The sequence below is a fragment of the Drosophila teissieri genome, chromosome X (genome assembly GCF_016746235.2).
Source record: "Drosophila teissieri strain GT53w chromosome X, Prin_Dtei_1.1, whole genome shotgun sequence".
Classification (NCBI taxonomy): domain Eukaryota; kingdom Metazoa; phylum Arthropoda; class Insecta; order Diptera; family Drosophilidae; genus Drosophila; species Drosophila teissieri.
Window position 1 is genome coordinate 23,769,833 of NC_053034.1, and position 23,614 is coordinate 23,793,446.

Below are 23,614 nucleotides of genomic sequence, written 5' to 3' on the forward strand. Positions count from 1 at the left end.
AAATAGATCTCGCTTGGCAGCAGGCCGGCTAAGGGTTCGGGATGCTGATGTATTTCCCATAGTATGCATGGCGATACATTTGGGTTTTGACTGTAATTTGTCTTGAGCAGGGGGGCGTGGGGAAACGCCCTTCCGGTGGGGGGAAGTGGTTATCTTCCCAGAAATTTCCTTGTGGGTGGTGGGTTTCTTGTTTATACTTAGTTTGGTAACATCCGGTTTATGACTTAAGTTAAAGAAAAAAGCAATGCGTGTTGTGTATTTACATTGAATTTCCCCTTGGTTGCAGTCCCTGCTATTGTCAGTTTTTATGTGTGGGGAAGATATTTCCCCACGGTCACAACATGTTGTCTGATTTATTTCGTGCGTCAGTATTTGCAAGCGCGGGATTCTTTGAGCGTCTGTCCGGGCTAGTACCCTTCAGTACCAAAATTCCTTGCCCGTATTTTTCCTCGCCAGAGTTCGAAAAACAAAAACAAATCTCACAGGCTTTTTCTAGCAAAGTTTCAAACACCAAAGTCAAGCAGAATTCTGTCGTGGCTCTGCCGCTGCCTCTGCCCGCAGTTCATATTTGTTGGTTTTTTTTCGAAGTAGTTCGGAGCAGTGACCGAAAATGAGAGTGAGAGATGAGAGGAGACAAAATCAGAGTCGAGAAAAAACGCAATGTATAGACTTCTAAATACCGATCTAATAATTGGTGGGATATTTATATTGTTTTAAGTGTATATATAATTTATATTTGTTGATTTAAGGATTTTAAGCTTTTTAAGAAATTAAACTGTCGCTATAGGCAACGCAAGTGCGTCCGTTTTTATTTACCCTGAAATACCCTGGCACGCGCCTGTTAGAACTTTCGGTTTCGTTTTCCGTCACCCCTTTTCTTTTGCATTTGCAATTAATTGTGAATGTGACACGTCGTGTTTGTGAAAAAATTCAATTTATTTTCAACAAAAAAAAATATAAATCCGGTAAGTAAAGTGATTCGTGTTGATAAGTTAGCATAGCTATTTGCATTCCAAAGTGCATGATTTTGCGAAAAGTACATAATATGTTAAGCGCAAGAAATGTGAAGTGCTTAAAGAATGTGCACAGAAAAAAACAAGAGAGAACGCTATAGTCGAGTTCCCCGACTATCTGATACCCGTTACTCAGCTAGTGAAAGTGCGAAGGAGTCTTCAGCACTGACAGTTTTTGGCGGTTTGTGGGCGCTAGAGTGGGCGTGGCAAAAAGTTTTTTGGCAAATCGATAGAAATTTACAAGACTAATACAAAAATGAAAAAATATCAAAACATTTTTCAAAAGTGTGGGCGTGGCAGTTTTGCGCGGTTTGTGGGCGTGGCAACATGAATCGACAAACTTGCGCTGCGTCTATTTCTCAGGAGTCTGTATGCTTAATCTCAACTTTCTAGCTTTTGTAGTTCCTGAGATCTCGACGTTCATACGGACAGACAGACGGGCAGACGGACGGACTGACGGACGGACAGACGGACATGGCCAGATCGACTCGGCTATTGATCCTGATCAAGAATATATATACTTTTTATGGTCGGAAACGCTTCCTTCCGCCTGTTACATACTTTTCAACGAATCTAGTATACCCTTTTACTCTACGAGTAACGGATATAACTATGGAATGCAATTCTTATGTTAATTTTATATTCATTATAAAATATACCACGCCCAAGTCGAAATTAAAGTTAAAAATGGGCCGCGCTATTTTTTTAAAGATAAGTTTTCATGCGCCTCTATTTTTATTTTGGCATACAAATAGAGTAGCATACAGATTTTAATTTTGATTAATCGCGCGAAAAAATCCACAACAAAAAGCCAATCACAATATAAATATTTGTTAAAAAAAAACGCTTTTTGCTGTGGACTTCTTCGGTGGTAATTATTTTTATTTATTGATGATTATTTCATGATAAAGCTAATAATAAATTAAATAATATAAAAAATAATAAATAAATAACACGAACCAGGTTGCGAGGATGACGGCCTTGTTGGAGATTTTTGTAAAGGGGAAGGCGAAGAATGTGGCTGTGGATGTGGCGTTCCCAGTCACATCGGAGGAAGACCTGGTGGCTTTAGACCAGAGCATAAGCTCAGGGTCCCAAGAACGCTACGTAAGTAAAGTATATATGGTCTAAGTGATCGTAAAATTCATTCTGTGTTTTTATTTTTTTCTTTCAGATGGAAGCAATAACAATAATTTCAAAATGCAACAATTTGTCAAAGGCAATAAAGGGCGTATTGTCAGAAACGCTGTTGTGCGCCTACAACATAGACGGCCTAAACGGGAAAAAGTCATTAAAAGCATTTCCCAAATTCTTTTCCGTTCTGATTGGTATGTATATTTATTATTTTGCTATAATCTAATAATATTATTATAAAAATACTTTTCGTTACAGATAGCATAAGCACATTAGAAGGCCAGCAGCCAGGAGAGAAGGCCTTGGCCCACGCACTGGCATGTGTTAAAAATAATGCAAACAAAACAAGAGAGAACGCTATAGTCGAGTTCCCCGACTATCTGATACCCGTTACTCCGCTATTCGAAGTGCGAAGGAGAGTCTTCAGCACATACAGTTTTTGGCGGTTTTGTGGGCGTTAGAGTGGGCGTGGCAAAAAGTTTTTCGGCAAATCCATAGAAATTTACAAGACTAATACATAAATGAAAAAATATCAAAACATTATTCAAAAGTGTGGGCGTGGCAGCTTTGGGCGGTTTTGTGGGCGTTAGAGGGGGCGTGGCAAAAAGTTTTTTGGCAAATCGTTAAAAATTTTCAAGACTAATACAAAAATGAAAAAAAAACGAAACATTTTTCAAAAGTGTGGACGTGGCAGTTTTGGGCGGTTTGTGGGCGTTAGAGTGGGCGTGGCAACATGAATCGACAAATTTGCGCTGCGTCTATGCCCCTGGAGTCTGTATGCTTAATCTCAACTTTCTAGCTTTTGTAGTTCCTAAGATCTCGAAGTTCATACGGACGGACAGACGGACGGACATGGCCAAATCGACTCGGCTACTGATCCTGATCAAGAATATATATACTTTATATGGTCGGAAACGCTTCCTTCTGCCTGTTACATACCTTTCAACGAATCTAGTATACCCTTTTACTCTACGAGTAACGGGTATAAAAAGGAAAAAACTAGTCGAATAAAAGAAAAAAAAGATTAATTTACAATTTAAATAAATTTTTTAATTTTTTGGGAGATTTTTCTGGACTTACAGGTATATTTCTTGGGAATTCCTTGGGAATTCGTCCAGGAATTCCTCTGGAATCGTCCAGAAAATCCTCGGGAATTCGTCCAGGAATTCCTCGGGAATTTGTCTAGGAATTCCTTGGGAATTTGTCCAGGAATTCCTCTGGAATCGTCCAGGAATTCCTCGGGATATCGTCCAAGAATTCCTCGGGAATTCGTTCAGGAATTCCTGTGGTCAGTTTATTCCCCCTATTAGTATGAGAAGGAGCAGGAGGAGAAGCCAATTTCCCTTTTGAGATGCTTCTTTTGGCGCCATCTGTTGTTTCGTTAGTATTAGTAGTTGAGAGCAGGTCATTTTGGTCATTTTGGTCATGTTCGTTATTCGTGTTCTCTTTTCCCTTGTATGAAAGGGAATTAACAATTTTTATGGCAGTCTCTGAAGGGTTTTTTAATCTTTTTATTGCTGTGTCAGAGGATAGATTCTTCAGGTTTATAATACTAATATTAAGCTGAGAATTGTCAGATCCGTGGGACATGGGCGATATTTCAAGAAAAAACGGGGTATTTCGCCGTTCTGGGCTCGAGAAAAGTGAGACCACCTCGTCATTGGATGAAGCATCAGAGAATATTATATTAGCCATAATATCTGCTGTGTTTCTGTCTTATGATGCGATACTTGTAATGGTATAAATACGCTTGCTTTTAGTTTTGGCGGGTCCCGTGATTTAATTTCGTTTCCTTTGTGCTTCTTGTCCTTCTTCCTTGCCTTTTTTGGCTTTCTTCATTCTTTTCGTCTTAGTGGTTCTTCTTTAAAAAATAGCTACAGCTCGCTGGGTTTGTCCAAAGACATTATTCTAATGTCTTTGTTTTGTCCAATTATCACCATTATTTCACTAATTAAGTTTTTGTTTTTAGTGTGTCTATTTTAAGTGCTCTTAATTGCTTTATTTTGTCTTTTATTTTAACTTTGCTGGTGATTTTTCTATTTTAAGTACTTTTAATTGCTTTATTTTAACTTTTATTTTAACTTTGCTGGTTTATTTAACTTTTTTCTTTTAACTTTACTTGTGAAAGTTTTTAACTTTACTTGTGAAAGTACGGAGACAGAATGACTTCTGTTCCGCATCAACGCATGAAAACTAATTTTTAAAAAAATAGCGCGGCCCATTTTTAACTTTAATTTCGACTTGGGCGTGGTATAATTTATAATTAAAATAAAATTAACATCACAATTGCATTCCATTGTTTTTTTTTCTGTGGACATTCTTAAATTTTCTTTTAGCACTTCACATTTCTTGCGCTTAACATATTATGTACATTTATGTATTTTAAAGACTTTTCGCAAAGTCATGCCGTTTGGAATGCAATTAGCTACGCTAATTTATCAACACGAAACCCTTTAAATTCCGACTTTATATATTTAACGTTGAAAATGTTTCAAGCAAAAACCACTTGTCACTATTTACAATTTAATACAAATTCAAAAGAAAAGGGGGACGGTAAACGAAACCGAAAATTCTGACAGGTGCGTGCCAGGGTATTTCCGACCAGAATGATCCCGTGTAATTAGAATTACAGAGACAAATAATTAAAAACGGACACATTTGCGTTGCCTATAGCGACAGTTTAATTTCTTACAAAACTTAAAATCCTTAAATCAACAAATATAAATTATATATACACTTAAAACTATATAGAAATCGCACCAATTATTAGAACGGTATTCAGTAGGCTATAAGGGTTGGACAAGTGTGGTAAATATAATTTAAATTTAAGTTAGTATTTTCTTGACAGTGCGTGGACTGGTAACATTAACATATGTTCTCTTTGCTTACATTTTCTAATTGTGTAAATACTTACAAAAGTTTTTAAATTTGAGTTTAAAATTGATTTTTCTTTCTCTTTACAGGTACCCCGCCAGAAGGACGGAAGCATCAAGTCGCTCGAATCCTGTGGAGTCATCGTCGGTGGAAAATAAAGATGTATGGCCCAGTTTGTTGCGGCCGCAGGGTGCGCGCCACTTGCAAATTTGAATCGGGCCGGCTTGCAGGTAAGTAAGTTCATGGTGGATTGCGTAGGATGGTAACATTATCATCTGTTTGCTTTGTTTACATTTTCAAATTGCCAAATGTTTACAAAGTCTTTAAATTTAAATTTAATATTGCTTTTTATTTCTCTTTACAGGTACCCCCGCCAGAAGGACGGAAGCACCAAGTCACTGGAGACCTCAGGAGTCATTGCCGGTGGAGAATTGGGGATGTTTGGCCCAATTTGTTGCAGTCGCAGGGTGCGCGCAACTTGCAACATTTGAGTTGGACCAGCGTTGCAGGTGAGTAATTCGTGGTGGATATTTTAACGCAGCTGTCATATGTGGTACTTCCTACCACCACAGCGGCCGTTATTTTGAGTTTGCAATTTTCTTCTAAATTTCAGACACTCCGCCAGTCGTCAACATTGAGGTTCCGATGTGGATCCCGCGCAGCCGTTATTGCGGTCATTTTAGAGTTGCTGGCAACGTTTGGCGGTGGAGTCTGCCTGAATTTGGGCAGGAAACTCATCGCTTTAAGTGGATTCGTTACGCGCTACGTCTGTTAATAAGCTGTCAACCCGTTCTCTGGTTTTTTCTCCAGTTGTCAGAACACGTTGTCCAGAACGCTGTCAGTTCCCGCGCCGCCGTCTCGTTGCAAGGTCCGAAAAGTTTCTGCATCTCAGCTAGTGTCCTTCAGGAATCGGCAGGGAGGTCATCATTGATTTGAAGTCGTCAGAATTGCCGCTTTCGTAGGCCATCTCGCCAGGAATAGAGGAGCATCTTATAATCGCCGGGCCAAAATGCTTTGCCGTAGGCCGCCGCTCGAGAAAGTCCATGGAATTTGATGTAGAAAATTGTATTAGATAAGTGTGCCTATGTGTTTAATTTTTTTTGTTTTTGTCTGATTGGCATTTGTCTTTTCTTTTACTGGTCCAGTTGTCCGGGATTTTTCAATTTGGAAATCAAGGGATGAGAGGCTAATAAAAATGTGCAAATTCGTGTAGTTAGACAACAGGCATTTTGACGAGCCTCGGACCCTAGTTATTTGTTTGTATTGGCAGAGAGGGGCGTTGTCGTTTGTATTAATTTCCATTTGTTTTTCTGGTTTGTAATTTATTAACAATTGCTCTATTTTTTACAGGAGAGCTGCCGAGTTGGATTTGGAAATAGCATGGGCTGGATATGCAGTGCTGTGGATTGGACGCAATAGTTGTCACTGGAAGTCATTGAGGGGAAAAAGACGAATTTGGAGTGCGCGAATTTTTTCACTTCCGACATCAGCAGCGCCACGCAAATGGTCCACAGTGACGAGGGTAGACTGTGGCATGGAGACGCCATTAATTCTCGTCAGTTTGCTGCGACAGTTGCGTTGCTGTTGCTGATTTTGGGAATCGTTAGGGTTACGCATGTAAAATGAATTCGTTTCGTCAGTGTAACCTTGCTGCGGGAAAAAGTCAAATTCGAGGGTCACGATTTCGACCTTTTGCCGGGTCAGCAGCGCCTCGCCTAGGGTCCAGAAAGTCGAAGGGGCATCCCCACATGGAGACGGTATCAAAATATTATACGTTTTATATGTTTTAAGTGCCAAAATCTCCATTTTCGGTTACGTCGAGTCGGGAAGTAGTCAGTTGCGTAGTTTTATGCTTTTATTGATTTATTTTGTTCTTTTTCAGGGTCAGCGTCAGTATTCTAATGCTGCGGAAGATAGGTCAAAATTTAAGGGTCACGATTTCGACCTTTTGCCGGGTCAGCAGCGCCGCGCCTAAGGTCAAGAAAGTCGAGGGGGCATCCCCACATGGAAATGGCATCAAAACATGATACGTTTTATATGTTTTAAGTGCCAAAATCTCCATTTTCGGTTACGTCGAGTCGGGAAGTAGTAAGTTGCGTAGTTTTATGCTTTTATTAATTTATTATATTCTTTTTCAGGGATGTTGTCAGTATACCGTTGCTACCAGGAAAAAGTCGAATTCAAGAGTCACGATTTTGACCTTTTGCCGGGTCAGCAGCGCCGCGCCAAGGGTCAATAAAATCGAGGGGGCTTCTTAACATAGATACGGCATCAAAACATTGTTAATGTTTTATATATATTATTATATAGCTCTCTGTTTTATGTTTTGATTAAATTATTTCAATCTTTAACAAAGATTTCGTCGATATTACATTTCTGAGGAAAAAAGTCAATTTCAAGGGTCACGATTTCGACCTTTTGCCGGGTCGGCAGCACCACGCCTAGGGTCTATAAAATCGTGGGGGAATCTCAGTATGGAGATGGCATCATAACATTGTATGTTTATTGTGTTTTAAGTGCCAAAAAGTTAGTTTATCCATTTCGCCAAGTCGGGTCGTCTTTTATCGTCGAGTACGGCTTTAGGAGAGATTGCAGCTGTTGTTTCATGACATTTCGAAGGATATTCATCATGTTTTTGCCGCGCGTTGAATTCATCTATGCGGGTCCTAGTGGGTGACATCCTTCACGTCCTCTTCGTAGGGATCAGCAGGAATACATCGTCAAGAGGCTTTTCGTCCGGATTGCTTGCTGGTGAGTGGCGTTTTGATATTTTATATAATATTATTTATAGTTATTTCCTTGTTTACAGGTTGTCAAGAGGGAAATTAGGCGAGTTGCTGCCGCTAGGGTATAGTTGCTGCTTCGCTTTTCGTCTGAACATGCCATTTTAGTCTTTTTTCAGTCTTTTAGCAGTCTTATTTTAATTAAAGTTAAATCGACGTTTCCATATCTGGGTCATTTTGTCTTCCTTGTATAATTAAAGCCATTAAAATGTCAATCTTCTTTTCCAAATTGTCAACTCTATTTGCTAGTTTAATGACGGGGTCGTCGGGGTGACTATTTTTCGAAAGAGTGTTGGAATTTTGAGGTGAAGTTTTCTCCTTCACAATCCTTGGCTTCAGATTTGCCATGGCAGCTCTGCTCGTTGTCGGGGGGCTGTCGTCATTTCCCTGTTTGCGGTTCGTTGTTTTTTCTAGATTTTTCTGTTCCTTATGCACATTTTGATCATTTCGACGCCTGTTCTGGAATTTTTCCAGATGTCTTTGCGCTGGGTTTCTAGCCATGTTTGGGGCCTTGACCTTGGGATTGATCCTGCCATTTGTGGAGACCTTGTCTGCATTCCGGCGCCATTTATTTAGGCGTGTTTGTATGGCAGCTTCATGTGAAGAAAAGCGTGGTTGATTTGGTCTACTATCCTTCACATTTTGCCGGAACGGATTTATTGTAGACTTCCTGGCGGCTTCCTTTCGGGCTTCGGCTATTTCGGTACTACATGGTAGTCGGGGGGTCTTGTTGAATGCGAGGGGGGGCTGCCGTTCATATTTGTAGGTTTATACGTCCATTGTTGACCTAATTTTGTGGAAATCTATCCTGTTGACTGCTAGTTTTTGTTTCTCTGCCTTATAGGCAGGGCACCCTGTAGCATATAACGATTTATTAAGACTGAGCTGGTGGAATATTAACGTGTTAACGGAGCACGCGATGTCCTCGGCAATTCAGATATCTAGTCGGCTTGGGGTGGATCAGCAAAAGAAAGCACCGCCACGTTAAAATGCTCGTTTGCTATTGAAAAATAATTAAAATTCGCGTACTATATTTATGAACAAAAAAGGGACAAACAAAAAAAAAAGGCTAGAATAAAAATAGAAAGAAAAAAAAACTAAAGAGGGAGAAAATAAGGGATACACTTGCCAACATCACTTCTTCTACCACGCAAGTCTGCGTAATGCCCACCCTTCCATGATCCTTATGGTCCTGCAAATTAGAATTAGGATCCCTTGAAGTGACTACCTTCTACTCATTCCATAACACTTTGATATCCATGACCCCCGGATTAGGAGAAATTTATCTAAAATTCATGTTGATAACCGTTTATTAAAATAGTAATTTATAAACTATCCATTTCATATTCATCTCAGTTCTATAAGTATATATTTTTTACATAATTCACCGAAATTCCTATTTCATTTCTCGTTATATCTTTAGTTTTACCATTAGTTATGTATAGATAAATGTATACAAAGAAATTAGCTATATATATATTATATAAGTATAGTAAATTATTGGCAAAGAGATAAATGTAGCTGGAAAAGAACTGGGTTAATCTTATATAAAACAGTGTAATTCAATAATTAATAGGTATGATATAATAGTAATAATAATAAGAATGAAACATGGGAAGGTATATTGTTGTATTACGTTAATCCAAATTCTTCGTTTTCATGTAACGGCGTAATCAAAACAAAACTAATTTTACAATTACTGCAGCTTTTAAAGCTCCTTGCGTGTTGCCGATTACGAAATAACTAAATAAAGAGTAGAATAAAACAATGTACATATGTAATAGAGCACTTACAGCAAATCCAATTCCGGCGGCGAAAGATCTTTGGCTGCGGCGATCGGCTGGGAAAAAAATGTTCTCGTTTTTGGTTACAAAGTTAGGTCGTCGTCGGTTTCTTTTCTTTTCATTATTTTATTTTGGTAATATAATCACATTAGTATTTAGGAATTGTTTTTATTATGTTCGTTTGATTTCAGCTTGCGGAATTATATGTTTATTTTTTTTTTAGCGATTTATTTATTTATTTTATTTATTTATTTTATATATTATTTTATTTTATTTATATATTTATTTTTTTTCACATTCTTTTCTTTTTACTTTGTATTTTAGTTTTCACCCGTTCACTTCATCAACATTTTTCTCTTATTTGATTGCCTTTTTTTTCAATTTCATGATCCCTATACAGTAACAAGAGAGGATAGTTTTTAAACTTTAAGCGAATTGGTTTCTTAATTAACCCATTGGTCGAACTACCAGGTGATATCGGTAAATATCGCTGAGGAGAATGGCACTAGTCGCAAAGTATGAGCTTATTAACAGGGTAGCTCGATGTCATATCGCCTGCACTGGCTAGCAGCTACGTTTTCGTTTCATCTCCTTTATTTAATATCTTTTGGTTTATTTTTGCAGGCGGCACAGGTATTGCTTTTGGGACAAGCTAGGGTTTTCGAAGATCCATTTTATGACGTCATCATTGCTTATTTTTTTCCCTTTACATTTTTTCTTGCTGGTTGTTCGACGACTACGGCTACGGCGCTGCGATGCTGGCTCACTTTTCCGCTTAACTTTTGCCTATGGGACTGCTCACAAGGTGCCACGCTATGATTTTTTTTTCCGAAATGAAAAATCGCCAAAGAAAAAAAATAAAACAAAAAATCACTTCCTAATTCGTTAACCGGGGTTATTAAATATTTACCCTGCATTTAGGCCTGGCATCCAGTACAATTTTTTTTTTTTTTTTTTGACGTTTAATTGTATATAGCGTTAGTATTTAGGAATTGAAGCTTGTCGTTATTGGGAACACATTGCTAATGCAATTCAATCACGATCAAAAAAAACTAATTGCTCCCAGAAGACAACTGCTCTCGATGATGGCCAAAGTGGAAAAGAACGATCTGGAAGCGTGGGCTCAGAAGGTTACCCCAGATCGGAAATATATATCCGTCAAAGTTGACAATAATGACAGTACACTGGCAGCCAGAGAACTACCCTATTTTCGAAGTTGCCAGTACGGCAGGTACGGCATTCCCGAGGCGCTGCATGCAGGGGCTTTATCACAGGGGGTTGGGTGGCGGGGGGCTTTGATTTCCTCTACAATACTTTGGGCCGCCTTGCTTTTGAAGATGGGGGTATTCAGGGGGGGAAAAATGCTTGGGGTAGCAAAAACGGAGGGCACGCATGCCCTTTTATTTGGCGTTGTGTAGTTTGAGCTGTCCATATCCACATTTGGTCGCTTGCCCGGGGTTTTCGTTAGTGGTGCTGGATCGGAGGGTGCCACAAATCCTAATCCAGATCCAGTTACCACTTCCGAGAAACTCATTGGCTGCACGCCCTTGCTTTTAGGGGGTGAGTTAAATAGATCTCGCTTGGCAGCAGGCCGGCTAAGGGTTCGAGATGCTGATGTATTTCCCATAGTATGCATGGCGATAGATTTGGGTTTTGACTGTAATTTGTCTTGAGCAGGGGGGCGTGGGGAAACGCCCTTCCGATGGGGGGAAGTGGTTATCTTCCCAGAAATTTCCTTGTGGGTGGTGGGTTTCTTGTTTATACTTAGTTTGGTAACATCCGGTTTATGACTTAAGTTAAAGAAAAAAGCAATGCGTGTTGTGTATTTACATTGAATTTCCCCTTGGTTGCAGTCCCTGCTATTGTCAGTTTTTATGTGTGGGGAAGATATTTCCCCACGGTCACAACATGTTGTCTGATTTATTTCGTGCGTCAGTATTTGCAAGCGCGGGATTTTTTGAGCGTCTGTCCGGGCTGTAACGCTTGTTGCAGCAGGAAAGTGTCGCTCTCTGTGGGATGGGGGAGAAACTGGTAAGATTTGGTCATTGCTTTGCGAGGCGCCACCTAGATCTGAAAAGTGCGGGATCGGGTTATGGCGGCAATCTTGAAAAGAGAAATTAACAGGGCCAAGTGTCAGGCTGTTCACGATCTAAACTCCCGTTGGGGAGCGTTCTAATGCCTTCCCGCTTATTTGGCAAGCGTCTAATCGGTCTATTCCCTTTTAGTGGCCTGAGCACGCGGTTCGATCCCTCGCAGAGTTTACTAAGTAACCTTTTCAAATCAAAGTTTAAATTAGAAAGAAATTAAAGTATGGTTATCTTTCGCGAGTGAACTATTTTTGATCATTGGAGTTCAAGCTGCATTGATTGGCCTGGGAAGAACAGAATACATACGTTTTCCCAGTCGGTAAGGAAAAATTGATTGTCGGCGGCTTACGCTCCAGGTTGGGTACATGGCCATTGTTTTTTGTTTCTTAGGGTTTGGCGTATCAGCGACCGGATAGAGGGCCGCTGGAAAACAAATGTTATAGCCGGAGAGACTACCACCCAAGCTGTTCATCACCCGCATGAGCATTTTCGCATTGTGTTTATTGGTCACGGGACGTCGGCTCATTGGAGTTCAGGGGAAAAGATTGGCTGGTCGGAAGTCGTCTGAGTAGTCAAATTTTATTTTTGGGCGACCCGCTAAATTTCAAAGTTATTGCCCAGCGGTGCAAAAGAAACGAGAAAACAAATTTGCCATTCCTTGGATTTGTCGTGACGGCGCGGCCCAAGCAAAAGCAGTTGAAAGTCGGAGTTAAAGCGAGCAGCAGCAAAGCTGCGATATAGCGTAATCGCGAGAACATCACATGTAGATAAGTTTAGTTCTTAGTTTTGTCTGTTAGTTTGTAGTTAATATATATATTCATGATGATCGGTGCGTAATGGCCAATATAAAAAGGCTGGAGTCGCGAGTGTGAAAATCGGGAATGAAGTTTGTGTGAAGAAAGAAATGACTGATCGGATGTGAAGGGACTTTGGACCTTTGTCCTAATGAGGGTTTTTTTTTATATATGTTATGCAAGTTATTTTTTTTCTCCAAGCCCCACAGCCTCGGTATCCACGGCAAAGCGCTTTCTCCGTTGGATCTCCAGAGGATATATTTGGGTGAGTGATTCCGGCAGCCAATGCGCCGAGTTTAACCTTTATTATTGAACGTGCTTTATAACATGTATGTAAATCCTCCCTCATAAAAGAAAGGAAATAGATGCTTTTTTTTAAGTTCCCATACTGCGCAAGATCGCAAAAGAAAATTTGGCGAAAGTAACAAAGAGAAACTCGGATAACAATTAATATAACCTAAAATCCAATCAGCTCAATCCGTTTCTTTCACACACCATTATAATCTCGATTTCATTCGCATTCTTCTTTGCACCCTGTACTGAAGACGAAAACGTTTTCCGTCATCTCGATTAACAAACATTTAAAATCTGCATGTTAAGTTACACAATCAAGTATATTCTTTTAATCATGGCTAGTGTCCAACGACTGTTCTTAGTTTGTAGCGAATAAAAATTTATAATGTTTTGAGTGTATCCTAATTTTTGCCTTCAGTTAGTAGGAACCCTGTAGACCATATAAAGGGGCCATTCCCAAAAATAATATTCGAGGAGAAGCATCAAATGGCCATTGGAAGGGTGGGGACGCATTAGCCTCAATTACATCTGAGGTTAGAAGACTCTCGCTGTCTGTTTTGGTGAGCATATGATAGCCCGGTCTCAAGAGTTTGTGTAATGTAATGGTCAATATCATATTGCTTGTCGTAGCACGCATATTTTTGATTCTAATAATAAGAAAAGGCACCTCTAAGGGGAACAGTCCGAACACCACCACCGTTAGCCTACGAGCAGATAGCCGGAACAAATTGCGTGCGCTCGTTCCCTTTAGCTAACACCAGGCCTGAAGAAATTCGTTACAGGGCTAGTACCCTTCAGTACCAAAATTCCTTTCCCGTATTTTTCCTCGCCAGAGTTCGAAAAACAAAAACAAATCTCACAGGCTTTTTCTAGCAAAGTTTCAAACACCAAAGTCAAGCAGAATTCTGTCGTGGCTCTGCCGCTGCCTCTGCCCGCAGTTCATATTTGTTGGTTTTTTTCGAAGTAGTTCGGAGCAGTGACCGAAAATGAGAGTGAGAGATGAGAGATGAGAGGAGACAAAATCAGAGTCGAGAAAAAACGCAATGTATAGACTTCTAAATACCGATCTAATAATTGGTGGGATATTTATATTGTTTTATATTATATTTGTATTTGTTGATTTATGGATTTTAAGCTTTTTAAGAAATTAAACTGTCGCTATAGGCAACGCAAGTGCGTCCGTTTTTAATTATTTCCCTATGGCAACGCAAGTGCGTCCGTTTTTAATTATTTCTCTATGTAATTCTAATTAAACGTCGGATCATTGTGGTCGGAAATACCTTGGCACGCGCCTGTCAGAATTTTCGGTTTCGTTTTCCGTCCCCTTTTCTTTTGCATTTGCAATTAATTGTGAATGTGACACGTCGTGTTTGTGAAAAAATTCAATTTATTTTCAACAAAAAAAAATATAAATCCGGTAAGTAAAGTGATTCGTGTTGATAAGTTAGCATAGCTAATTGCATTCCAAAGTGCATGATTTTGCGAAAAGTACATAATATGTTAAGCGCAAGAAATGTGAAGTGCTTAAAGAATGTGCACAGAAAAAAAACTATGGAATGCAATTGTTATGTTAATTTTATATTCATTATAAAATATACCACGCCCAAGTCGAAATTAAAGTTAAAAATGGGCCGCGCTATTTTTTTAAAGATACGTTTTCATGCGCCTCTATTTTTATTTTGGCATACAAATAGAGTAGCATAAAAATTTTATTTTGATTAATCGCGCTAAAAAATCCACAACAAAAAGCCAATCACAATATAAATATTTGTTGAAAAAATCGCTTTTTGCTGTGGACTTCTTCGGTGGTAATTATTATTATTTATTGATGATTATTTCATGATAAAGCTAATAATAAATTAAATAATATAAAAAATAATAAATAAATAAAAATAATAAATAAATAACACGAACCAGGTTGCGAGGATGACGGCCTTGTTGGAGATTTTCGTAAAGGGGAAGGCGAAGAATGTGGCTGTGGATGTGGCGTTCCCAGTCACATCGGAGGAAGACCTGGTGGCTTTAGACCAGAGCATAAGCTCAGGGTCCCAAGAACGCTACGTAAGTAAAGTATATATGGTCTAAGTGATCGTAAAATTCATTCTGTGTTTTTATTTTTTTCTTTCAGATGGAAGCAATAACAAAAATTTCAAAATGCAACAATTTGTCAAAGGCAATAAAGGGCGTATTGTCAGAAACGCTGTTGTGCGCCTACAACATAGACGGCCTAAACGGGAAAAAGTCATTAAAAGCATTTCCCAAATTCTTTTCCGTTCTGATTGGTATGTATGTACATATATTTGTTATTTTGCTATAATCTAATAATATTATTATAAAACAAGAGAGAACGCTATAGTCGAGTTCCCCGACTATCTGATACCCGTTACTCAGCTAGTGGAAGTGCGAAGGAGAATCTTCAACACTGACAGTTTTTGTCGGTTTGAGGGCGTTAGAGTGGGCGTGGCAAAAAGTTTTTTGGCAAATCGATATAATATTATAAGACTAATACAAAAATGAAAAAATATCAAAACATTTTTCAAAAGTGTGGGCGTGGCAGCTTTGGGCGGTTTGTGGGCGTTACAGTGGGCGTGGCAAAAAGTTTTTTGGCAAATCGTTAGAAATTTACAACACTAATACAAAAATGAAAAAATATCAAAACAATTTTCAAAACTGTGGACGTGGCAGTTTTGGGCGGTTTGTGGGCGTTAGAGTGGGCGTGGCAACATGAATCGACAAACTTGCGCTGCGTCTATGTACCTGGAGTCCGTGTGTTTAATCTCAACTTTCTAGCTTTCGTAGTTCCTGAGATCTCGACGTTCATACGGACAGACGGACGGACAGACGGACAGACGGACAGACGGACGGACAGACGGACGGACAGACGGACATGGCCAGATCGACTCGGCTACTGATCCTGATCAAGAATATATATACTTTATATGGTCGGAATCGCTTCCTTCTGCCTGTTACATACTTTTCAACGAATCTAGTATACCCTTTTACTCTACGAGTAACGGGTATAAATACTTTTCGTTACAGATAGCATAGGCACATTAGACGGCCAGCAGCCAGCAGAGAAGGCCTTGGCCCACGCACTGGCATGTGTTAAAAATAATGCAAACAAAACAAGAGAGAACGCTATAGTCGAGTTCCCCGACTATCTGATACCCGTTACTCAGCTATTCGAAGTGCGAAGGAGAGTCTTCAGCACATACAGTTTTTGGCGGTTTTGTGGGCGTTAGAGTGGGCGTGGCAAAAAGTTTTTCGGCAAATCCATAGAAATTTACAAGACTAATACATAAATGAAAAAATATCAAAACATTATTCAAAAGTGTGGGCGTGGCAGCTTTGGGCGGTTTTGTGGGCGTTAGAGAGGGCGTGGCAAAAAGTTTTTTAACAAATCGTTAGAAATTTTCAAGACTAATACAAAAATGAAACATTTTTCAATAGTGTGGACGTGGCAGTTTTGGGCGGTTTGTGGGCGTTAGAGTGGGCGTGGCAACAAGAATCGACAAACTTGCGCTGCGTCTATGTCCCTGGAGTCTGTATGCTTAATCTCAACTTTCTAGCTTTTGTAGTTCCTGAGATCTCGACGTTCATACGGACGGACAGACGGACGGACATGGCCAAATCGACTCGGCTACTGATCCTGATCAAGAATATATATACTTTATATGGTCGGAAACGCTTCCTTCTGCCTGTTACATACCTTTCAACGAATCTAGTATACCCTTTTACTCTACGAGTAACGGGTATAAAAAGGAAAAAACTAGTCGAATAAAAGAAAAAAAGATTAATTTACAATTTAAATAAATTTTTTAATTTTTTGGGAGATTTTTCTGGACTTACAGGTATATTCCTTGGGAATTCGTCCAGGAATTCCTCGGGAATTCGTCCAGGAATTCCTCGGGAATTCGTCCAGGAATTCCTCGGGAATTCTTCCAGGAATTCCTCTGGAATCGTTCAGGAATTCCTCTGGAATCGTCCAGGAATTCCTCTGGAATCGTCCAGGAATTCCTCTGGAATCGTCCAGAAAATCCTCGGGAATTCGTCCAGGAATTCCTCGGGAATTTGTCTAGGAATTCCTTGGGAATTCGTCCAGGAATTCCTCTGGAATCGTCCAGGAATTCCTCGGGATATCGTCCAAGAATTCCTCGGGAATTCGTTCAGGAATTCCTGTGGTCAGTTTATTCCCCCTATTAGTGTGAGAAGGAGAAGGAGGAGAAGCCAATTTCCCTTTTGAGATGCTTCTTTTGGCGCCATCTGTTGTTTCGTTAGTATTAGTAGTTGAGTGCAGGTCATTTTGGTCATTTTGGTCATGTTCGTTATTCGTGTTCTCTTTTCCCTTGTATGAAAGGGAATTAACAATTTTTAGGGCAGTCTCTGAAGGGTTTTTTAATCTTTTTATTGCTGTGTCAGAGGATAGATTCTTCAGGTTTATAATACTAATATTAAGCTGAGAATTGTCAGATCCGTGGGACATGGGCGATATTTCAAGGAAAAACGGGGTATTTCGCCGTTCTGGGCTCGAGAAAAGTGAGACCACCTCGTCATTGGATGAAGCATCAGAGAATATTATATTAGCCATAATATCTGCTGTGTTTTTGTCTTATGATGCGATACTTGCAATGGTATAAATACCCTTGCTTTTAGTTTTGGCGGGTCCCGTGATTTAATTTCGTTTCCTTTGGGCTTCTTGTCCTTCTTCCTTGCCTTTTTTGGCTTTCTTCCTTCTTTTCGTCTTAGTGGTTCTTCTTTGAAAAATAGCTACAGCTCGCTGGGTTTGTCCAAAGATATTATTCTAATGTCTTTGTTTTGTCCAATTATCACCATTATTTCACTAATTAAGTTTTTGTTTTTAGTGTGTCTATTTTAAGTGCTCTTAATTGCTTTATTTTGTCTTTTATTTTAACTTTGCTGGTGATTTTTCTATTTTAAGTACTTTTAATTGCTTTATTTTAACTTTAATTTTAACTTTGCTGGTTTATTTAACTTTTTTCTTTTAACTTTACTTGTGAAAGTTTTTAACTTTACTTGTGAAAGTACGGAGACAGAATGACTTCTGTTCCGCATCAACGCATGAAAACGTATCTTTAAAAAAATAGCGCGGCCCATTTTTATACCCGTTACTCGTAGAGTAAAAGGGTATACTAGATTCGTTGAAAAGTATGTAACAGGCAGAAGGAAGCGTTTCCGACCATATAAAGTATATATATTCTTGATCAGGATCAGTAGCCGAGTCGATCTGGCCATGTCCGTCTGTCCGTCCGTCTGTCTGTCCGTCTGTCCGTATGAACGTCGAGATCTCAGGAACTAAAAAAACTAGAAATTTGAGATTAAGCATACAGACTCCTGGGACATAGACGCAGCGCAAGTTTGTCGATTCATGTTGCCACGCCCACTCTAACGCCCACAAACCGCCAAAAACTGCCACGCCCACACTTTTGAAAAAGGTTTTGATATTTTTTCATTTTTGTATAAGTCTTCTAAATTTCTATCGATTTGCCAAAAAACTTTTTGCCACGCCCACTCTAACGCCGACAAACTGCCCAAAACTGCCACGCCCACACTTTTGACAAAGGTTTTGATATTTTTTCATTTTTGTATTAGTCTTGTAAATTTCTATCGATTTGCCAAAAAACTTTTTGCCACGCCCACTTTAACGCCCACAAACCGCCCAAAACTGCCACGCCCACACTTTTGAAAAATGTTTTGATATTTTTTCATTTTTGTATTAGACTTGTAAATTTCTATCGATTTGCCAAAAAACTTTTTGCCACGCCCACTTTAACGCCTACAAGACTCCAAAAACTGTCAGTGTTAAAGACTCTCCTTCGCACTTCCACTAGCTGAGTAACGGGTATCAGATAGTCGGGGAACTCGACTATAGCGTTCTCTCTTGTTAACTTTAATTTCGACTTGGGCGTGGTATAATTTATAATTAAAATAAAATTAACATCACAATTGCATTCCATTGTTATACCCGTTACTCGTAGAGTAAAAGGGTATACTAGATTCGTTGAAAGGTATGTAACAGGCAGAAGGAAGCGTTTCCGACCATATAAAGTATATATATTCTTGATCAGGATCAGTAGCCGAGTCGATTTGGCCATGTCCGTCCGTCTGTCCGTCCGTATGAACGTCGAGATCTCAGGAACTATAAAAGCTAGAAAGTTGAGAATAAGCATACAGACTCCAGAGACATAGACGCAGCGCAAGTTTGTCGATTCATGTTGCCACGCCCCCTCTAACGCCCACAAACCGCCCAAACATGCCACACCCACACTTTTGAAAAATGTTTTGATATTTTTTCATTTTTGTATTAGTCTTATAAATTTCTAACGATTTGCCAAAAAACTTTTTGCCACGCCCATTCTAACGCCCACAAACCGCCCAAAACTGTCACGCCCACACTTTTGAAAAATGATTTGATATTTTTTTCATTTTTGTATTAGTCTTATGAATTTCTATCGATTTGCCAAAAAACTTTTTGCCACACCTTGCCTGTTACAAAAGTCGTTTACAATTGATTCTAGGCTTTGTCATTGTATTAAATAATGCTTTTATATGTAACTAGCGCGGCATCAGGTGATCGAAGATCCTCCCAATTTACTATGTTACAAATTACATTGGCATCACATCCATTGTCGTTTATAAAGTAAATTATAAACTTTAAATGGTTTAGAAGCCATACAATGCAAATTGCCCCTTATTTATCATTGCAGTCCAGCACGGATACGACCTTAGAGGCGTTCAGGCATAATCCAACGGACGTAGCGTCATACCACTGTTCGCTCGAACAAGTATTGTGCCATTGGTCCGTACCTGCGGTTCCTCCCGTACTACGCAGGAATGCTGTCGCAACAACGTTTTGTCATTAGTAGGGTAAAACTAGCCTTTCTCAAGACGGTCTAAAGCCAGCTCACGTTCCCTTGCATGGGTGAACAATCCAACGCTTGGTGAATTTTGCTTCACAATGATAGGAAGAGCCGACATCGAAGGATCAAAAAGCGACGTCGCTATGAACGCTTGGCCGCCACAAGCCAGTTATCCCTATGGTAACTTTTCTGACACCTCTTGTTAAAAACTCTTTAAACCAAAAGGATCGATAGGCCGAGCTTTTGCTGTCCCTGTGTGTACTGAACACCGAGATCAAGTCAGCATTTGCCCTTTTGCTCTATGTGTGGTTTCTGTCCGCACTGAGCTGGCCTTGGGACACCTCCGTTATTATTTGAGAGATGTACCGCCCCAGTCAAACTCCCTACCTGGCAATGTCCTTGAATTGGATCATACCTGAGTAATTGGAGTTATACCAAATTTTCAAATCAAAAATACATAAATGCATCGTTTTATTAAAGAATTTGTTTGCGATTATATAACAAACTCGTTATACTTTGATCAAGAAGCTTGCATCAAAACCCAATACCATAAGATATAATAAATATATCCGTATTAATAAAGTAAGTAAGGAAACAATAAGAGTAGTGGTATTTCATTGACGATACCAAACCGAGGTCTAATATCTCCCACTTATTCTACACCTCTTATGTCTCCTTACACTGCCAGATTAGAGTCAAGCTCAAAAGGGTCTTCTTTCCCCGCTAATTATTCCAAGCCCGTTCCCTTGGCTGTGGTTTCGCTAGATAGTAGATAGGGACAGTGTGTGTGATTTCGGATCCCTCCGAACTTGTTTTACGTGGCGTGTTCCACATTGAAGGGATTACAACCACGACATCCAAAGATGCATTAGTCTGGATACGCCAGACAAACGTCATAGTACATGTACATAGCGACATGTACATAGCGACCACCCCGGTGGCAATTCGAGTGCTTGCTTGCCGGGCAAGCACTCCCCCTTGCTGAGGAGCGAGATTCACCTAAAATCTCTACTGATCTAAAGGTCACAGCACCCGAGTTATGCGAAACCATCGCCGTCACTCAAACGTCGAGCACGAAGGCTCTACCCGCGATATGGGTATCAACCACAGCCACCACGATACTCCCACTAGGGGGCCTACCTCAATGAGCAACCTTGGAGAGTTGCTCAACCCGTGGTACCGAAATTAGAGGCTCGGTCGGCCTCACTCCTTTGGCTCCGACAAGCACGGGCGGAGCAAACCTATAGCCGTATTAGTCGCCTCATACGACAAGCAACAGCGGACTGTGGTAGTATTCTCGCCCGCTAACCACACGGCGAAAGGTGTTGGGCTAAAGGCCCCTCCTCCTGCGGAACGCTTCCTCAGCGAACGCTGCCAGCCGTTGGGTCCTCTCTCGATCCTCCAGGATTCCTTCGAACGTCCAGTTTTCGCCAACGCGCTGCACTCCAAGTCCATCGAGGTCTCGCAAATCTGCGTACAGGGGGCAAGCGCACAATACGTGCATCCAATCCTCATATGGATCGCCACATGCGCAAGCAGTGGTATCGCTGAGGGCTCTCCCGTGCAAAAATGCATTGAACGACCCGTGCCCAGTAAGCAAGAAAGACGCCTTCATCGAGAAACCAAAGTTTGGATCCCGATAAACGAGAGTGACATCTGGGATAAATCTATGCGTCACCCGTCCTGGTTCGCTGTCGTCGTCCCATCTGTTTTGCCAACTCAGCAGCATGCACTCCTCCAAGCGAGTCTTTCTTTGCTCCCAGCTTAGACAAGCGATGTCTTCGCCGTAGAGCCAGTCGTTCTCCTCCAGCGGGTATCCACGTTTTAGCTTGTATTTGACCGCTAATTGCTTAGCAGCCAAGTCAAGCGGGGGGGCTCCACCAAGAACCTGCAGTGCCACGATGGACACTGTTCGGCAAGCCGAAAGGCATCCAAGCAGGATCAGCCTCTGGCAGGAGGCTAGTCGCCTCTTGGCAGCTACTTGCCCGGCGGTGTCATACCATACCGGGGCACCAAACAGCACACAGGGTGCCATGAGTCCGTCATATATGGTCCGCCTGGCTCGAGGACTGAAGCCCCAGTCGGCTCGAAGCACACGCGCCAATGCTCCAACGACTCCGGTCATCCGCTGACGCAGCGAAGCTATGTGCGTGAGGAATTTCATTCCCTCACTGACCGTGATGCCAAGATACCGACAGGTACGCACATACGGCAAGTTCGCTCCAGCAAACCTTACCGTGGGCGCACGTCTCAAAGTACCTTTGAGCAGCATTATTACCGTCTTGTTGGTCGAGACGGCAACTCCAACTTCCGCTCCCCACGTTTCTACGATGGACATAAGTTGCGCTCCTTTTTCCTCTAACACGACTCGGGAGTTTCCCTCGACGAGAAGAAGCAGATCATCCGCGTATGCACTCAGCAGGCAATACGGCTCGAGGCGCTGAAGCAGTACATCCATTAGCGTGTCCCAAATAAACGGGCCGCTAATTGACCCCTGCGGGCAACCTCTAGTTACCGGCACATCCACAGCACCGGAACTGCTTCGGATCACTGCTCTTCGGCCGGAGAAAAAGCTCTGCCACAAGCTCATTTCCCGGCATCCCAAGTCGGCTAGTCGGCGCAGTGCAGCACTCCATTCGACGTTGTCAAATGCTCCTTTGAAGTCCACGAATGTGCCGAGCACATATTGCGCCGGGCTGGCGTCAACACTGCTCTTCACGTGCCTCCAAGCATCCTCCACACATCGTCCTTGGCGAAATCCGAATTGCCATCTGCAGCCTTCCGAAAGAACTTCTCTCGCTCGATTCACCATGATTGCCTCGAGCACCTTACCAAAAACTGGCAGCAAGCATATTCCCCTGTATGAGGAGGGCTCACACTTGTCCTTCTCGGGTCCCTTGAGCAGCGCCACTACTCGTGGACACTTCCACTCGTTGGGAAAGTATCCCGATTGGATGCATCGGGAATACAACGATGCCAGGTGCTGAGGTATGGCGCGCCAGACTGCCTTGCAGATAGCGCCATTGATGCCGTCCAAGCCGGGCGAGCGCTTGCTCTTGAGCCGGGCGATACAGGCTTCAACCTCGTGCGATTCAAGGGCCGGTGGGACTTCCTCCACGATGGCAATCGGTGCATCGGACTCCGCAACTGGGAAAAAGTTGCGGAGGAGCACTCGTGCGCAATCACCCCAATCAGTGATCAGCTCGCCATTCACGCGGAGGCACCCAATCTCCGTGCACTTTCTGCGGCCTCGGCATATCTTGTAGACGCGCCCCCATGGGTCATCGGCGTTTTCTCCCACGAAGCGTTTCCAGTCATTCATCTTTGCCCTCCCAATGAGCTTCTTGTAGTTGGCTGAGGCACGCCTCAGCTCGACCACCAAGAGCTCTGCCCCGGCATCATCATCGTGACGCCGTGCATCCTGGAGTCGGCGACGAAGTCTCCGGACTTCGCGTCTCGCAGCGCAGAGGTCGGCAGTCCACCAACGTGCTCTTCTGCTGGGCGATCGAATCGACTTTCTTCCCAGCGCAATATCGCACACATGATGTACTATACTGCGCAGGGTCGAAACTTGCTGGTCCAACGGCGACTCTGAGAAGTTTTCCGGAAGTTCGGCTGTTCTACTCACCATTTCCTCTTTGAACAATCGCCAACGAGCATTGGAGAAGTTCCAGGACGGCACAGGAGCTATGCTCTCAACTGCGCTCGTGGTACTTGGTTCGGTCACAACAGTAATGATGTTGTGATCGCTCAATTCCCACTCATCCACTCTCCACTCATATGTGGCCCACATAGATGAGCCAAAACTCCCTTTAACGACCAGACATACGCCATAATCCGTGGTGAGGGTCTCCACTGGCATACAGATGGCATCCTGAAGATCCACTATCCTAGTGGATAGTGGATAGTGGAGCGGCTGCCTTCCCTCGCCGGTCGGTGAAGATCCTCATTCCTTCAGGCAGCACATCCATCC

The 23,614-nt window shown here is 41.6% G+C and overlaps 3 protein-coding genes across 3 annotated transcripts; all 3 read left to right on the forward strand.

The window, feature by feature from the left end:
* Positions 1-1,985: 1,985 nt before the first annotated feature.
* LOC122625007 lies at positions 1,986-5,179 on the forward strand. The gene is made up of 4 exons (XM_043804817.1): positions 1,986-2,120; positions 2,188-2,341; positions 2,406-2,527; positions 5,111-5,179. Exons 1-4 carry the CDS (start codon positions 1,986-1,988, stop codon positions 5,177-5,179), a joined length of 480 nt encoding a protein of 159 aa, XP_043660752.1.
* On the forward strand, positions 5,115-6,513 carry LOC122624300. Its single transcript, XM_043803793.1, has 4 exons — positions 5,115-5,251; positions 5,386-5,530; positions 5,635-6,309; positions 6,372-6,513. The coding sequence occupies exons 1-3, from the start codon at positions 5,186-5,188 to the stop codon at positions 5,955-5,957; spliced, it is 534 nt and encodes a 177-aa protein (XP_043659728.1). The 5' UTR covers positions 5,115-5,185; the 3' UTR covers positions 5,958-6,309; positions 6,372-6,513.
* An 8,176-nt stretch (positions 6,514-14,689) lies between these two features.
* Positions 14,690-15,900, forward strand: LOC122625008 (the record flags this gene model as incomplete). The annotated part of the gene is made up of 3 exons (XM_043804818.1): positions 14,690-14,824; positions 14,892-15,045; positions 15,803-15,900. Coding segments are annotated over exons 1-3 (387 nt in total), but the record flags the coding sequence as incomplete, so codon positions are not given.
* Between the last annotated feature and the right edge of the window lie 7,714 nt (positions 15,901-23,614).

Bases quoted from the DNA above. Each gene is read 5' to 3' on its own strand.
- LOC122625007 (XM_043804817.1), top strand. From the start codon at position 1,986: ATGACGGCCTTGTTGGAGATTTTTGTAAAGGGGAAGGCGAAGAATGTG. The intron at 2,342-2,405 runs GTATGTATATTT...TTTTCGTTACAG, and splicing joins ATTCTTTTCCGTTCTGATTG to ATAGCATAAGCACATTAGAA. The intron at 2,528-5,110 runs CTGATACCCGTT...TTCTCTTTACAG, and splicing joins TAGTCGAGTTCCCCGACTAT to GTACCCCGCCAGAAGGACGG.
- LOC122624300 (XM_043803793.1), top strand. From the start codon at position 5,186: ATGGCCCAGTTTGTTGCGGCCGCAGGGTGCGCGCCACTTGCAAATTTG. The intron at 5,252-5,385 runs GTAAGTAAGTTC...TTCTCTTTACAG, and splicing joins TGAATCGGGCCGGCTTGCAG to GTACCCCCGCCAGAAGGACG. The intron at 5,531-5,634 runs GTGAGTAATTCG...TCTAAATTTCAG, and splicing joins GAGTTGGACCAGCGTTGCAG to ACACTCCGCCAGTCGTCAAC.